At 38.5% G+C, this 16,468-nt stretch overlaps 1 protein-coding gene across 1 annotated transcript; it reads left to right on the plus strand.

Annotated features, from left to right (window-relative positions):
- The first annotated feature begins 10,405 nt into the window (after positions 1 to 10,405).
- Positions 10,406 to 11,239, plus strand: LOC109146983. Its single transcript, XM_019294631.1, has one exon. The coding sequence runs from the start codon at positions 10,406 to 10,408 to the stop codon at positions 11,237 to 11,239; it is 834 nt and encodes a 277-aa protein (XP_019150176.1).
- Positions 11,240 to 16,468: the final 5,229 nt, after the last annotated feature.

Consider the following 16,468-nt stretch of genomic DNA (forward strand, 5'->3'; position numbering starts at 1 on the left):
TATAATTATTTAAGTATATAATAAAAATATAATTATCAAAGTGTACTATAGATATTTTAGAATTCTTACCTATCTTCCACTTTAAAGTTTCACAAGTAATGCAATTAGTACAATTTACATTCTCATTTCGATATAAGATACAATTATTGGAACACGCATGTATTTTCTCATAGAAACTATCATTCTACCATTCGAAATCTTGGGAAGGAATTCTTCCAAAATCCAAAGCCAACAAGAAAACTGAGTAATACCTTCTTGACCGACGGCTCTTAGCTTTCTCAAAAATTACCATTTCTATTCACAACTTTAAAATATGGAAGATTCAACAATAAAATTAGAGTAAGAAACATAGGGATTTAAGGCTTAATGCAATTATGAGATAGGGATAAATATAATTAGAAAATAAGGGATTAGGGTTTAAGATTTGAGGACTAACCTATAGGATGGTAATGGACACGGGAATTAGTGAGCCGCTGGCTCGACGGTGGCAGAGGCGACAACGACGGGAAGAGGATGCCATGTCTCGACGGTGGCGGTGGCGGTGGCAGGAAGAGACAACTTTTGTGGATGAGCGACAGCGATGGGGAGGCTAAGACGTGTAGACGGCGTGCGGAGGGAGATCGGATGGCCGATAAAGCTGAGACGATGGAGTTGCGAAGATGTGATTGAGCTGTGAGCATAGAAGAGTTTGTGACGAGGTACGAGTGAATGACTACATGGAATGATTTTGTTTTTGTTGGAGAGGGAAAAATGTTTTTTTATTAAGTGAGCATGAGTAGGGTATTGCCCAAAATTTTGGCAAAATGAGCATTCTTATAGCCTAAACACTTAAATATTTCGATTTCCGTCCAACAACAATGTTGGACGGTATATAATAATACCTACCATTTTGTATTTCACCAATTGGTCAATTCAATTTTCCGACCAACTTGCAACGATAGGACGGAATTTCCGTCCAACATTTAGTGTCGGTCGGAACCTCCGTCCAACACGCTACGCGTGAATGTTGGACAGAAATTCCATCCAACTTTTCGTCCATCCCTATTCACGACAGAAAGCTGTGATTTTTTACAAATTACCAGCCAACATTATTGTTGGACGGAAATAGCGAAATTTCCATCAGTGATTCTAGAATAAATAAGTAAAAAATTAAAAACTATATAAATACAATCATTCTTTATGAAAAGAGTTAATACTTAATACCCAATACTATAAGAAAGAGTACTAAAATAGTAAAATTTGATATCAATGCTATAGTTATTATATAATTGCAGCAGGCAGGTAATGGAATCAGCAGCAGAACAGCAAGCAACAAACAACAATTAGAATAATGAGTTGGCCGGACTAACGATTAGCTAAATATTTTTCGCTCTCCCAATCATATATTCCTAGCTAGTGCTATCTTCACTATATTTGCCTTTTCTTGAAGTGATGCATCTGACTGGAGCAGGTACAGCATCAAACCGTAATTATTAACCAAATTTTTAACACGCCGAGAGCAAATCAAATAACTGCTGAGATGTTACTTGATTATTTTTCTTCATACGATGAAGCAAATTTACTAAACTTAGTTCCTGTGATTGTCCACCCCCAACACTCGAGCATGCATCTTTAGATCCGGAACCGAAACCTGCCTTATTTAGGAGAAATACCTCAAAGACTGGAATTCTCAGTTGACAAGCTTTAGAAGGTTCAAAAATTTCCTTGAGCTTCTGATCTTCATATCCAGACTACAAAAATATAAGCAAGAAGGTGATCCAGTATAACAATTTAAAGAGAAAAACATTAAAAAAAAAAAAATTGAAAATATAACGTACCGCCCTGTGCATGCAAAAGTGAGAATAAAGCATTTTTCCAACTCTAATCATGTCCTCCCATGAACGTGGCATTAATCCAACCCTCCTTGCCCTACTATTATATTCATCGCTAAGGTCCTGCCAAAATTTAATTGACCAGTGGTGATATGTAACTTACCCTGCGAGTAGTCATGAAATAGATCCTTGAATGCCTTAGCTTCCAAGAGATTCAACCTTATCTCTAGATTATTAGTCATCTCCAAAAGCTGATAGAAAGAATTACAAAAAGATATAATTCAATATAAACTAACAGCAGAAATACTAGTAACAATTATAAAAGTCATTGTTTTACTCCTGAACTCAATGAATCAGACATAAGTCTAAGTAGGAAATCCTTGCCAAATTACAATACAAATTTCAACAAAAATATTACACTTCCCGATAGAACCTTAAGCAACCTCAAAGTCAGATCATTAAGCAACCTTATTGATACCCATTCAATAGAAGAATCGAAAGGAGAGAAACTGACGAGAACCGAAGATGGCAATAGATACCAAAAATCTAATATTACCATGTAAACTCAAAAAACATAATTCCCTAAATGCTTAAACTTCTCAAATCTCAATAGAAATCAAAAATACAAAATTAAACTCTAAATGATTAAATTCATATATAGTTTCATACATGCTGAAACTATTGCTCAGGCCAAGCAATAAAAACAACCTAACCTGCTGCTTTCTTCAGTTGTCTTCCGTTTCTTCCCTTGAGATTCTAAATGATTGAATTTCTGCTTTCCATCTATACTATATATAAAAACAAAATGCTAAACGTTAACTTTCCGTCCAAAATCCTCCAATTTTAATATATTGTTTTCTACTTTCCTATTAGTACTCTAATTATACATTAAAATTCTTAAATAGTGTAATGTAATTCCTAATAGAATATATTTTTTCTTCTTAAACAGTATAATACAATTTCAAATAGAATATATTTTTTCATGTTTTCTGTTTTCCTATTCGTACTATAATTCTACATTAAAATTCTTAATCTCCAAAATCCTCAAATTTTAATGTATTGTTTTCTACTTTCCTATTCGTACGATAATTCTACATTAAAATTCTTAATCTATACTATCTATACTTCTATACTATATATAAAAACAAAATGCTCAACATTAACTTCCCGCCCAAAACCCTCAAATTTTAATATATTATTTTCTACTTTCCTATTCGTACTATAATTCTACATTAAAATTCTTAATCTACTTCTATACTATATATAAAAACAAAATCCTAAACTTTAACTTCCCGTCCAAAATTCTCAAATTTTAATATATTGTTTTCTACTTTCCTATTCGTGCTATAATTCTACATTAAAATTCTTAAATAGTGTAATACAATTCTTAATTGAATATATTCTTTATGTCTTCTACTTTTCTATTCGTACTATAATTCTACATTAAAAATCTTATTCTATACTTCTATACTATTTATAAAAACAAAATCCTCCATTTTAACTTTTCGTCCAAAACAGTCATATACTATTAAGGTTTGTGTAATATTGTAAAATAGTGTAATACAATTCTTAATAGAATATATTGTTTCATACTTTCCTATTCGTACTACAATTCTACATTAAAATTCATATTCGTAATACAATAAAATATAATACTTGCAAATCTGCAAATTATAAACAATAATACTTAGGTTTGCGTAATATTGTAAAATAGTGTAATATAATTCCTAATACCATATATTGTTTAATTTTCTACTTTCATATTCGTACTACAATTCTACATTAAAATTCTTATTCGTAATACAATACACCAATATTAAAATTCCTATTCCTATTCAACAATATTATTCCGTCACTACTCTCTTCGTCTTTGTAACAGGGCGCAGCTCATCATCACAACATTGGTAGATCACATTGTCAAAGCAAGAATAGTTAATGGGACACATGAAGGAACCAAAGTTCTTATCCCCCGAATGTCTCTCACTCCTTCTGATACGAGATTGTCCTTCAATTTCCAGCGTAAACAATTCTCAAACAAAAGTCAAGGCCAAACACTAACTCACGTTGGATTATTGCTAAAAAAATTGGTCTTTAATCACTGACAATTGTACGTGGCTTTCTCCCGAGTCACCCATCATGATGGCCTGAAGGTGTTAGCTCTTGATGAGGATGAATAATATTGTGTTGCGACTACCAATGTCGTCTACAAAGAAGTTTTCAATAATGTATAAATACAATCGATGATATTATGATTTTTTTTTTCAAAATGACAAAATTGCTATATATCTAGAAAAAAAATCCTATATACAAATGAATTAGGATAGCAATTTATTATTATAACTAAGTTGCTAGAGAACGAGCACATTTGCCCATTTTATAAAAATCCTAAACAATGATATATATATATATATATATATATATATATATATATATATATATATATATATATATATATATATATATATATATATATATATATATATATATATAGGGAAAGGGTTCAGGTGCGGGGATGGCTTCCCGTGCGGTTGTGCGGTTTGACGCACTCACGCACCTTAATCATTTACATGGCGCATCTTAAATACACAAATCACCACGCACCTTAAGTCCACAAACAAATCACCTTAAGAACACAAATCACTCACCTTAAGTACAAAACCCAAGCACATTAAGCACAGAACAAAATACTTTGAGCACAAAACTCACACACTTAAGATTTTAAAATGTCTCATATTAACCATAAACTCACGCACATTAAGTACAAAACTCACGCACATTAAGCACAAAACACACGCACTTTAAGTATTAACTCACAGACCTTAAGTTTCAATAACTACTGACATTAATTTCTAACCTCACACAGATTAAGCACAAACCCTACGCACGTTAAGCACAAACTCCACTCACATTAAGAACAAATCTCACGCACATTAAGCACAAAAGTCTACACTTTAAGTTTTAACAACTACCCACATTAAGCATAACCCCACACACATTAAGCACATAACTCACGCACCTTACGCACAAGACTCATGCATCTTATATACAAAACTCACGCACATTAATCACAACACCGCTCATATTAATTTTGACCTAGATGCAAAAATTACAAAATTGCCACCGCGTTTTTTTTTTTAAATTTTAGTAATCCTAGACGTTGATTTAAGCGAGATGAGTGGCCCAAATTAAACAGCACAACCGCACCTGGGCACCTAACCGCACCAGAACCTAATTATATATATATATATATATATATATATATATATATATATATATATATATATATATATATATATATATATATATATATATATATATAAGTGCCACAATCATTTTGTGTAAATGCATAAATATTTTTAATTTTGATCTCCTGTTAACGATTCCAAAAGTGCTACTTCTTGACAAAATAGTACCACTTACCCGTCCTGTCTCACAGGATAATTTGTCAATTTAATTTACAAATTGATTTTGTAAGTTAAATTTTATATCTACTAATAAATCTTATATAAATAAAAATTTTAAATAATTTATATTATTTAAAATTAAAATTAAAATTATATCTTAAAAATAAAAATTAATAAATCAACAATGCATATACAATCCATTGCAAATATCTATACATTAGTGGAAATTATGAAACTTTTGACTACCTGAAAGTGATTTTAAATCAAGTTGATACTAAAAAGTGGTCGGAAATAGCAACAAAGATTTTTTCGGATACCAAAAGTGGTCGGAACAAGGCTTTCGACTTGATTTAAGATCACTTCAGGTGATCGGAAATTTCATAATTTCCAGTAGTGATAAAATAGGGAGATATTTTAATTTATAGGTATCTCACTATAAAATTATAATAATGTAATATAATTTTACCAACCCTCCCAATAATGTATACATCATTAATTGCAACCCAATCACCACTTCAATTCAAATTAAAATAAGCCAAAAGTATTTAGCTGACATAATTATCCGGTCATTTGCTACAAAGTAAATCTTCAGAAGTAAATATATATTAGAATAGTCCAACAATTATCATTTTAAATGGATTTTTTTATCCAAAAAAAATAAATGGATTTCAAAAATCTCAAAGAGAACTATGCAAACTTGAATTGATGACGGTAAAAAAAATATGCAGGCTGCATGAACAACTCAGTTAGTTACATTGGTAAAATTTAGGAACAATGTAAAAAAAGTATGCATCGTTTTTCCATGTTGTCTACTTAAATATAGAATTAATCTAGTCAAGGTAGTCCCGAAGTGTCAAGTGCATGTGCGGTTAGATTTGAGTCGTTGATCAAATCTAGATCAACGGCTCAAATCAATGAAAATTAAAATAAATAAAAAAAAACGCGTGTTCAGAAGAAAGCCACACACATTTAAGTGTTAGATCTTAAGCACAAATCCACGCACATTAAATACAAAACCCACGCACATTAAGCAAATCTCACGCACATTAAGCACAAAACCCACGCATTTAAGTATTAAATCACAGATATTAAGTTTCAACAACTACTGACATTAAGCACAAACTTACGCACATTAAGTACAAAACCCACACACATAAGCACAATCTCACGCACATTAAGCACAAAACCCACGCACTTTAATTATTAACTCACAGACTTTAAGTTTCAACAATTACTGACATTAATCACTAACCTCACACACATTAAGCACAAACCTTACGCAAATTAAGCACAACATCCACTCACATTAAGAACAAATCTCACGCACCTTAAACACAAAAGCCCACACTTTAAGTTTTACCAACTACTCACATTAAACACAACCCCACGCACATTAAGCACAAAACTCACACACCTTATGCACAAGACTCACGCATCTTATATACAAAACTCACGCACATTAATCACAGAACCGCTCACATTAATTTTGACCTAGATTCAAAAATTACAAAATTGCCATCGCGTTTTTTTTTTTTAAATTTTGATAATCCTGGACGTTGATCTAAGCGAGATGAATGACCCAAATTATATATATATATATATATATATATATATATATATATATATATATATATATATATATATATATATATATATATATTTATTTATTTATTTATATATTTATATATATATATAATTTTATTTTTTTAAGTTTCATTTGTTTGCTTGGCCTGCGAGGTTGCGAGAAGAAAGAGTCGAAGCTCGACAGACGAAAAATCTGAGACGCCACCGCCCACCGCCCACCACCGTTCGCCTATTCTTCTCTTCTCTTCCGTGTGCGGTATGCTCTCAGCGACTCAACCTCTCACCGTTCGTCCGTTCTTCTCTTCTCTTCCGTGTGCGGTTTACACATTCTGCCTTTCTCGCAAAATTACAAGTCGGAACTGCCACTCTGCCAGGTATGGTTCAAATGTTCAAACTACTTCAATTTTGTTGGTTTAATTTGCTGGTTTAATTTATGTTCATGTTCAATTCTTACCCAGTTACCCTAAATCCGAATTTGATTTTTGTTTCCCCTCTTACCCTAAATCCTAATTTGATTTAATTTTGGCATAATTTGATAATTTTTGATTTAGCTATCTCAATATTAAAGCTGCATTATTAAAGCTCATTGTGAATTTGTGATTATGTAAACTAGAATGTGTTTAATTATCTAGATATTGCTACTGTGTTGCCTATGTTCAAGCTACACATTCTAGATATTGCTACTGTGTTGGCAGTTGGCACTGCACTGCAATTTGCAATTTGCAATGTTCAAGCTGCATTATTAAAGCTCATATAAACTGCTTATGATTGCCTATCTGAATATTTCTACTGTGTAAATTATGTTGGTTCACTTGGTTGTCAATTTGTAATGAATAATGAATTATATGTTAATATGTTATTCGTTTGTTGGAAATTTGGTTCAGTTATGGAAAAATTCTTTAAAAGAAAATCAATTTTTGAGGATTCATCTAGTCAGGGTAGTCCCGAAGTGTCAAGTGCAAGGCCTCGTATTGAATTTAACATAGATGAACTTGAAGTTGATCCGACAAAAGGAAAAGTATTTATGAGTATCATATCAATAATAGAGATATTGTGCGACGAAGATATCTACGTACAAATTGGTCCTTGTCAACCAAAAAATCATGTTTTTCCTACTAGAGTGATTACGGGTGTTAATAGGAGATTTAATCCTAAATGGTTTAAGGATCATAGTAATTGGTTGGAGTATAGTGTATCAGAAGATGCAACATATTGTTTAAGTTGTTATCTATTCAAAGATGAAAGCAGCGGACAACAAGCAGTCATTTGTTACAGAAGGTTTCAACAATTGGAAAAAAGGACCGGAAAGGTTGCGTGCACATGTTGGTAATCATAATAGTGTTCACGCAAGGAATGTACAAGCTTGTCGAGACTTAATGACTCAAGAGCAACACATACAAGTTTGTGTATCAAAACACTCGGAGCAATCGAAACAAGACTATCGTATTCGATTGAATTCATCAGTTGAATGTATGCGGTTTCTTTTAAGGAAAGGACTTCCTTTTCGTGGACATGATGAAAGCGACGACTCACTTAATCGAGGGAACTTCCTTGAGGCCTTAAAGTTACTTGCTAAAAATGATGAAAATATTGCCAAAGTAGTGTTGCAAAATGCACCTGAAAATCACTAACTGATTGCCCCTAAAATTCAAACAGATATAGCTAATGCAATTGCAAGTGAGGTAACCCAAGTAATAATCAAAGATCTTGGTGAAGAATTATTTGGAATAATGGTTGATGAGTCGAGAGATATATCAGTTAAAGAGCAGATAATTGTGTTTATTCGGTATGTGGATTCAAGTGGGCATATTGTTGAGCGTCTTCTTGGCATTGTTCATGTTTGTGACACTACTTCTATGTCTCTTACAGCACGTTTGGTTCACGGAATGAATTTTGAGGTAATAGAAATATTATTCCATAAAGGAATGGAATAGGCAAGGAATAGAATAGGAATTGTATTCTATTGTTTGGTTCGCGGAAGGAATAGACTTTAGGAATTATATTACAGTGTTTGGTTGATTTAAGGAATAGAAATGAAATATGTTTTAAAAGACATAAATACCCTTATAAAAATATGTGATCGTGGCGATACTGGTAGTGGTGGTGGTGGTGGTGGCGGTGGTTGTGGTGGTAGTGGCGGTGGTGGTGATGGTGGTGGTGGCGGTGGTAGTGGTGGTGCTGGGGTAGTAGTGGTGGTGGTGGCGGTGGCAGTGGTGGGAGCGACGGTGGTGGTGATGACGGTTGTGCCAGTGGTGGTGGGGGCGACGACGGTTGTGTTGGTGGCAGTGGCGGTGGTGCTGTTGGGTGGTGGTTCTGGTGGCGGTGGTGGCGGCGGCGGTTGTGGTGGTGGTGGCGATGGTGGTGGCGGTGGTGGTGATGGTGGTGGTGCTGGGGTGGTAGTGGTGGTGGTGGCAGTGGTGGGGGCGACGGTGGTGGTGGTGGCGGTGGCAGTGGTGGGGCCGACGGTGGTGGTGGTGACGGTTTGGCAGTGGTGGTGGGGGTGGCGACGGTTGTGGTGGCGGCGCTGGCGGTGGTGTTGTTGGGTGGTGGTTCTGGTGGCGGTGGTGGCGGTGGCGGCGGCGACGGCGATGGTGGTGGCGGTGGTGGTGATGGTGGTAGTGGCGGTGGTGGTGCTGGGGTGGTAGTGGTGGTGGTGGCGGTGGCAGTGGTAGGGGCGGCGGTGGTGGGGGCGGCGATGGTAGTGGTGGTGGCGGCGGAGGCGGCGGAGGCGATGGTGGTGGTGGTGGTGGCGGCGACGACGGTGATGGTGGTGGTGGCGACGACGGTGGTGAAATAGGATAAATTTATATATATGATAAAAAAAATTAGGTTAAAGAAAGGGGTAAAAAAAGAAATAGATTCTAAAATCTATTTCTGAGCGTTCAGTAATAGGCTAATACCAGGGGGGACCTAGTAATAGCTATTACCTTATTTGAGGTAATAGGCTATTACCAGGAATATTATTCCTGGTAATAGAAATGGTTACCAAACAAAAGAATAGGCCTATTACTGGGAATACTATGCCATTCCCGGCCTATTCCATGAACCAAACGGGCCATTAAAGTAGCCATTGAAGATCTTCTAACAAGGCATGGATTAAGCATTTCAAGAATAAGAGGTCAGGGCTATGATGGAGCAAGTAATATCGAGGTGTGTTCAATGGTCTTAAAACTTTGATTATGAATGAGAATCCAAGTGCTTTTTATGTTCATTGTTTCGCTCATCAATCACAACTAGCACTTGTGGGTGTTGAAAAGGAAAATGAAGAAGTTTGAGATTTTTTTTTTCACTGTCTCGCAATTGTGCAATATTGTTTGTGCTTCATGTAAGCGCATGGATAGCTTACGAGACAAACAATTAAAGGTGTTAATTGATTCAATTTCTGATGATACAATTCAAATGGGAACTGGTTTGAATCAAGAAAGAGTTTTAAAACGTCATGGTGATACACGTTGGGGATCTCATTATGGTGCACTTTTGAGCATTGTCACATTATTTTCTCCGGTGATTGATGTTCTTGAACAAATAAGGTAGGATCCAAAACAAGATGCATTTAGAGTATTGAAGAATATGTTATGTTTTGATTTTGTGTTTTGGTTGCACTTAATGAGGGATGTCTTAGGAATTACCAATGATTTGTCACATGCACTACAAAAGAAAGATCAGAACATTGTGAATGCCATGAGACTAGTTGATCTCTCAAAAAAGAGATTGCAAATGATGAGAGATAATGGGTGGGAAGCTCTTTTACACGAAGTTTCACTCTTTTGCAACAAGCATTCAATTCTCATACCTAATATGGATGAAGTTTATGTAGTTCCAGGAAGACCTCGCCGTAAAACTGAAGAAAGGACTCATCTTCATAGGTACCGTGTTGAAAGCTTTTATGTGGTTTTAGATCTACAACTTCAGGAGCTAAACAACCGTTTCAATGAGAAGAATACAGAGTTGCTTTTATGTGTGGCATGTTTTGATCCAAAGAATTCATTTGCTAGGTTTGATAAAGATAAATTGGTTCGATTGACACAGTTCTATCCAAATGATTTTTCTAGTATTGAACTTCAAGTACTAGATACCCAACTGCAAACTTATTTTATTGATGTAACTTCTGATCCTGCTTTCTCTACATTGGATGGTATTGATGAATTAGCTCAAAAAATGGTGGAAACGGAAAGACATTTGGACTATACGTTGGTGTATTTGCTTCTAAAGTTATCTTTGATCCTATCGGTTGCAACTGCTAGTGTGGAAAGAGCATTTTCTGCTATGAAGTTAATCAAGACATCTTTACGCAACAGGATGAGCGATGATTTATTAAATGATTGCTTAGTGTCGTATGTTGAAAAAGATATTTTTGATCAAGTTTCAAATGAAGCAGTTCTACAACGATTTCAAAATATGAAAGAGCGTAGAGGAATATTATCCCGTAGTTCATCATAAACCTTGTATTGTAATTTATAATGTATTTTGTATTTTAACTATCTTATGTATATTTAAACTTTGTATTTGAACATTTTTTAATTTATTTTCCCTTTGCTTCTTTGCCCCCATTGAAGAAAAATCCTGGGTCCGCCACTGCTCCTAGCCAAGTTTTCCCCCAAAAACTTAGGGGCATAATAATAATAATAATAATCTTGATGTTCTTGATACTATGATTTATTACACGAACGATCTTGTATTTTGATTATGTCTAGAGCCCTAGAGTTATAACGTGAATTTCGTAGTATGTTATTCTTGGTATGTTTGGGTGGGATTTTGCATGATCGGGTGTTGAGTGAAGCCTAGGACTTGTGTTTAGGACTTTGCATATAGATTTCTTGATGTTCTTGTGATTCCAGATGTCCCTGGATCGTTATGTGATTTGTGTTGAGTCTTGGCATGTTTAGGAATCGTGTTAGGGTGTATTTGGTGTGATTCTTGGTTTGATTCCGTTAATTGAATACGTGGTGTTGTCATTATGTGTTTGAATGTGTTTGGACATGGTTTCGGGTTCCACGAGGGATCCCGGGACCATAAAGTTGCCTGTGTATCAGTGGGGGGATAGGTGGGGGACTGACCTCCCGCCACCTACCCGCTGCCCGCCTCTACTGTTACAGTGGGTAGCCCGCGGGCGGTGGACTGCCCGCCGGCCACCCGCTGGAATAGTACCCGCCACCGGCGGGTGGTTGGCGGGTGGTCCTCCACCCGCCACCTACCCGCTGGAATACCGGCGTGGTTCGTGGTGTTTTTTCCCGTTTGATGTTTCCCGTTGTGTCCCGTTGTACCCCGTTTGTCGTGTGTGAGTCTAGTTTGATATATCGGGTACCGTTCTTATGATAAAAGAGTCTTGTGTATTTCATGCTAGTTGAGTTGGTATCCCGTTGGCCTAGGAGGAAGGTGTATGATCCCGTAGGAGTGTCATGGGTGGGTTAATGTGGTTTGTTACGTATGAGTTATGTTGGGTCAAGTGTTCCTCGATGATTCCCCCTCGTTATGTGTTAATGTGGGTTGCATGTTGTCTGGCTTCTATGTTGTTGTGCATGATAAACCCAATTGGTTGCGATCAATTGTCAATAATGACTATCTGGTTGGTTGAGAACAACCAGGTATTAACCCGACCGGTTGCGATCGGTCGGCTATACAGGCAATTGGATTGGTTGAGAACAATCGGCTGTTATATATATATATATATATATATATATATATATATATATATATATATATATATATATATATATATATATATATATATATATAGGGCTGCGGTCCATAATCTGATTGCGATCAGACATATATGATAATAGGGTTGCGGTCCATAGTTTGGTTGCGATCAAACATTTATGATACAAATGAGCTGCGGTTCATTGATTGGTTATGATCAATCTCCTTGTGCTGCGGTACAATTTAAAGTGCTGCAGGGCCATGTCAGGGCTATATGCACTGACCCCTTGGCAATGGAACTCAAGGTTCGGGTCATGTGAATGGTCCTGCAGCACCACCATATGTGTGTACACCAATACGTGTCTTGTTGTTGATTGTTTGACTATGATGATAACTGGATATTGATAGGGTTGGTATTGTGTAGTCTTGTGACCATACGATGCATGCTAGAATCTTTATGTTTAACTGTATTGAATGTATCTGCTATTGCTTGATTGAGTCTGTTCTCGGATTTAAATTAGAGTTACGTAAGTATATATGTATTCCAGTTTCAAAATGAGTTTCTTATATCTACCTATATTGTACTTAACGCGTTGGAGTGGGTTACCAGCATCGTCCGCTGACGGTTGTTATACCGAATGTTTTTCAGGTAATGAACCGTAGCTTCGGAGCGCACTAGTCTGAGCCTGGACTTAGTTAGAATAGTTCAATTATCGGCCTGCGTGCCTTGGAGTTGTATTGAATATTTATTTGAGGATTTCTTATGTTTGGATAGTTTAGCCTGTGCACCTAGGTTCTCAAATCTAGGTGTGGCATAGCACCCCGACTATCACACTTAGTTCATGCTCTGTTTGGGAATTTATAATGGAATTACGTTTATTATACATACAAGTTTTAAAAGTTTTGAAAATTTGGGGTGTTACAGTTGGTATCAGAGCCTAAGTTCGACCAGAGGATGAGACCTTTAAGACAGGACTTTAGGACATTAAGCTTGAACTCTAGGTATTTAGGTACATAGGACTCAGGAAGCTTACGACGCGCGGTGAGGCTTTGAGTTTATCTATCATTATCTGCCTAACTTCCCCTCACTCTATCGTGTGCTTAGTTTAAAAATCCCATATACTTATAGCATCAAGGTAAGGGTGCAACCCACTAACTTACCATTACGGTCAATATTGGCCATGTAGACCACCAGAATGGCGCCAACAAGAAGTCAGTCAAGGACCCCTGAACCCTACGCTCACGAATCTCTAGTCCAGAATCTACAGCAACTGACTCAGGTCGCCCAAACGCTAAGTAACGCTATCCTCCATAACAACAACCGACCACCACCACCGCCATACGGGAACTCAGATGTCGCTCGCCAAATCTCGAACCACCGCCCGCCTACCTTCTCAGGGGAAGAGGACCTCGCAATCCGAACCAACACAAGACCATTCCTTTGCCGAAGATGCAACAAGGATCATAGGGGTAAGGACTGCCTGGGGAACCCCTTACGGTGCTTCAACTGCGGGGGAGAAGGACACAAGTCCTTCCAGTGCACTCAACCCCCGAGCACAAACCCTACGGCCATGGGACGACAAGGGAACGCGAATAACCGAGGGAATTACGGGGCTCCCGGAAAGGTATTCTTCATTAGTCGCACCCAGGCCGACCTTGAAACCGAAGCCAACATCGACGCAGAAAATGTGGCCCTAAGGGACGAGGATCTCGCGAATCAACCAGGGGAAAATCCGGAAGAAGAATTCTGCTTAAGATAATTTGTGAACCCCTGTAAATTACCCCTTTTAGTAGAATCACTTATTGTTTAGAAGCTCTCATACATTGAATAAAAGACACAAAATAATTCAATCCGCTTAAATTCACCAACTACCGCCCCTCGGGGTGAGAAGATGACCATGATCCCCGCTTCTATAGTCTACGAATCCCAAACCCCAACACACGGCGAAAGCAAAAGTCCGACGAGGGGGAGACCAATCAGGCCGCTTACAACACCGGAATGGTAGAAGGCCCAAGGCAAGGAAGGAATGCACAAAAAGTATTACTGCAACCAGTGGGAATGGAACCTTGGACCTTATTCACTTACAAGACAAAAGCTTTAACAACTAAGCTATGAGTGTTTCTTAAAACATTAAGGGAACACACCTTTCTTAAACCCCTCCAAATCCCTAAACCCACAAAATCACCAAATCAAAAACCCTTCTTCTTCTTCCTCCCACATTCTCTCTCTCTCTCTCTCTCTCTCTCTCTCTCTCTCTCTCTCTCTCTCTCCCCCTTGACAGAAACACCGCCGACACCACCCCAAAAACCACAACCCGCTGCCACCGCTCCCCGCCGCAACGCCGGCCACCGAGACAAGGCACCACTGCCGCCACAACGCCCCAACGCAACGCCGCCCCAGCTACAACCGGACTGCACGCCACCACCGACCGGCGCAACCTCAGCACCCCGTCGTCGACACCCTGCCGCGCCACTCCCGTCACCCAGCTCGCCGGAGCTCCGCCGGAAGGTCGCCGGAAAAGCCGACGGAAAAACCCCCCAAACCATAAATCACCCCGAGCAATGCCGAGAAACCCATCGGTACCCGAGTCCGGGAATGGAACAACGCCGACTACACGGTGATCGGAGGTTAAACACTCGAACCCGACCTATTCTCTTCGGGGTTGGTTGATATGCTTAGATTCCAAGGCCTCCTGGATACCTATCTCACGATTAAAGGAGATACGTATCCTGAGTTTGTAAAGGAGTTCTATTATCATTTGGTATCCACCAAACGGGGGGACAAGTTGGAGATCACCTTCAAGGTCCAGGGCAAGGAGATAGTGATCTCCGAGGGCCGTTTGGCTAAACTCCTAAAACTGACCACCAAGGGTGTATCAGACTATGACCGAAAGGCGTGGGTCTGTACTCAAGACACGGGGTACACGGACTACCTCCGATATTTGTTGGGAAGAGAAGGCGGTTTCACTTCGGCCACAAGGCCAAACAAGAAGTTGCTAACCGCCGAGCAGAAATTGCTAGTTATGATTGTGTCCGACAGCTTGTTGCCCACTAACAACAAGAGCAAGGACGTAGGGAGCTTGGAATGCACCTTTGCCTATTTCCTTAAGTATAAGGTCAAGTTCAATTTGCCCGCCCTTATGTTGAAACACATGGAATTATGTAAGTCTAGCAACCGGCTCAGCTTGCCCTACGGGATGATCCTAAGTTGGATCATGGAAAGAAAGCTAAGGGGTGGACCTAAGCCGGACTGAAACCAGGCCATAGGCGGAATGGTTTTCAATGCCCAAAACCTCCGCCGCAACGACATCTACTATGTCGGAAAAGGACAGTACATCACCCTCGAGGAGGTTTGCCTGAAATCCTTAGAAGAACAACGAGTGTTAGTTGATCAGTTGGAAATCTCTAACAAGAGGATGAGACGTGCAATGCAAGAAAATGGAGAACAGGAGGAACAGGAAGAAGAAAGCGAGCCTAGCCAGCCTGAGCCCGCACGAGGAAGAGAAAACTTGGAAGACCGAGATGAGAGGACCGTCAATGAGCGCATCCTTGCGCAACTCACGAGACAGAACCGGATCATGGATGACGGGTTCTCGTCTCTAATTCTCGCAACAAGCTCGTTGGATAGGAGAGTGGCTGCAATTGAGACCATGTTGGTCACTCAGGGAGCTTCAAGTTCGGGAGTGGGAAGCCAAGGTACACCCAAAATCTCCAAGACACCTCTCGTCACCAACCTAACCAAACCCCACTTTACCCCCAGCAAATGACACGTTGAGCCACATTTCCTAAATCAGGAGGCCGAATGCGTGACATCCAGGGATGAGAGAGTGGATTCATGCCCAGGCTTCGGAGACGAAGCTTCTTGTAAGGGGGGGAGGGTGTAACACCCCGTGTTACGGCCTCAAACCCGGGCTAATTACTTAATGAATTACCATTAATAATAAGTAGAAAGGATTTAGTTGAGTTAGGATCCCCTTTAATTAATCAAGTGTGGCCTACCATGAAACGTGGACCCTTATCCTTAAAGCC

The sequence above is a fragment of the Ipomoea nil genome, unplaced genomic scaffold (genome assembly GCF_001879475.1).
Source record: "Ipomoea nil cultivar Tokyo-kokei standard unplaced genomic scaffold, Asagao_1.1 scaffold1956, whole genome shotgun sequence".
Taxonomy (NCBI): Eukaryota; Viridiplantae; Streptophyta; class Magnoliopsida; order Solanales; family Convolvulaceae; genus Ipomoea; species Ipomoea nil.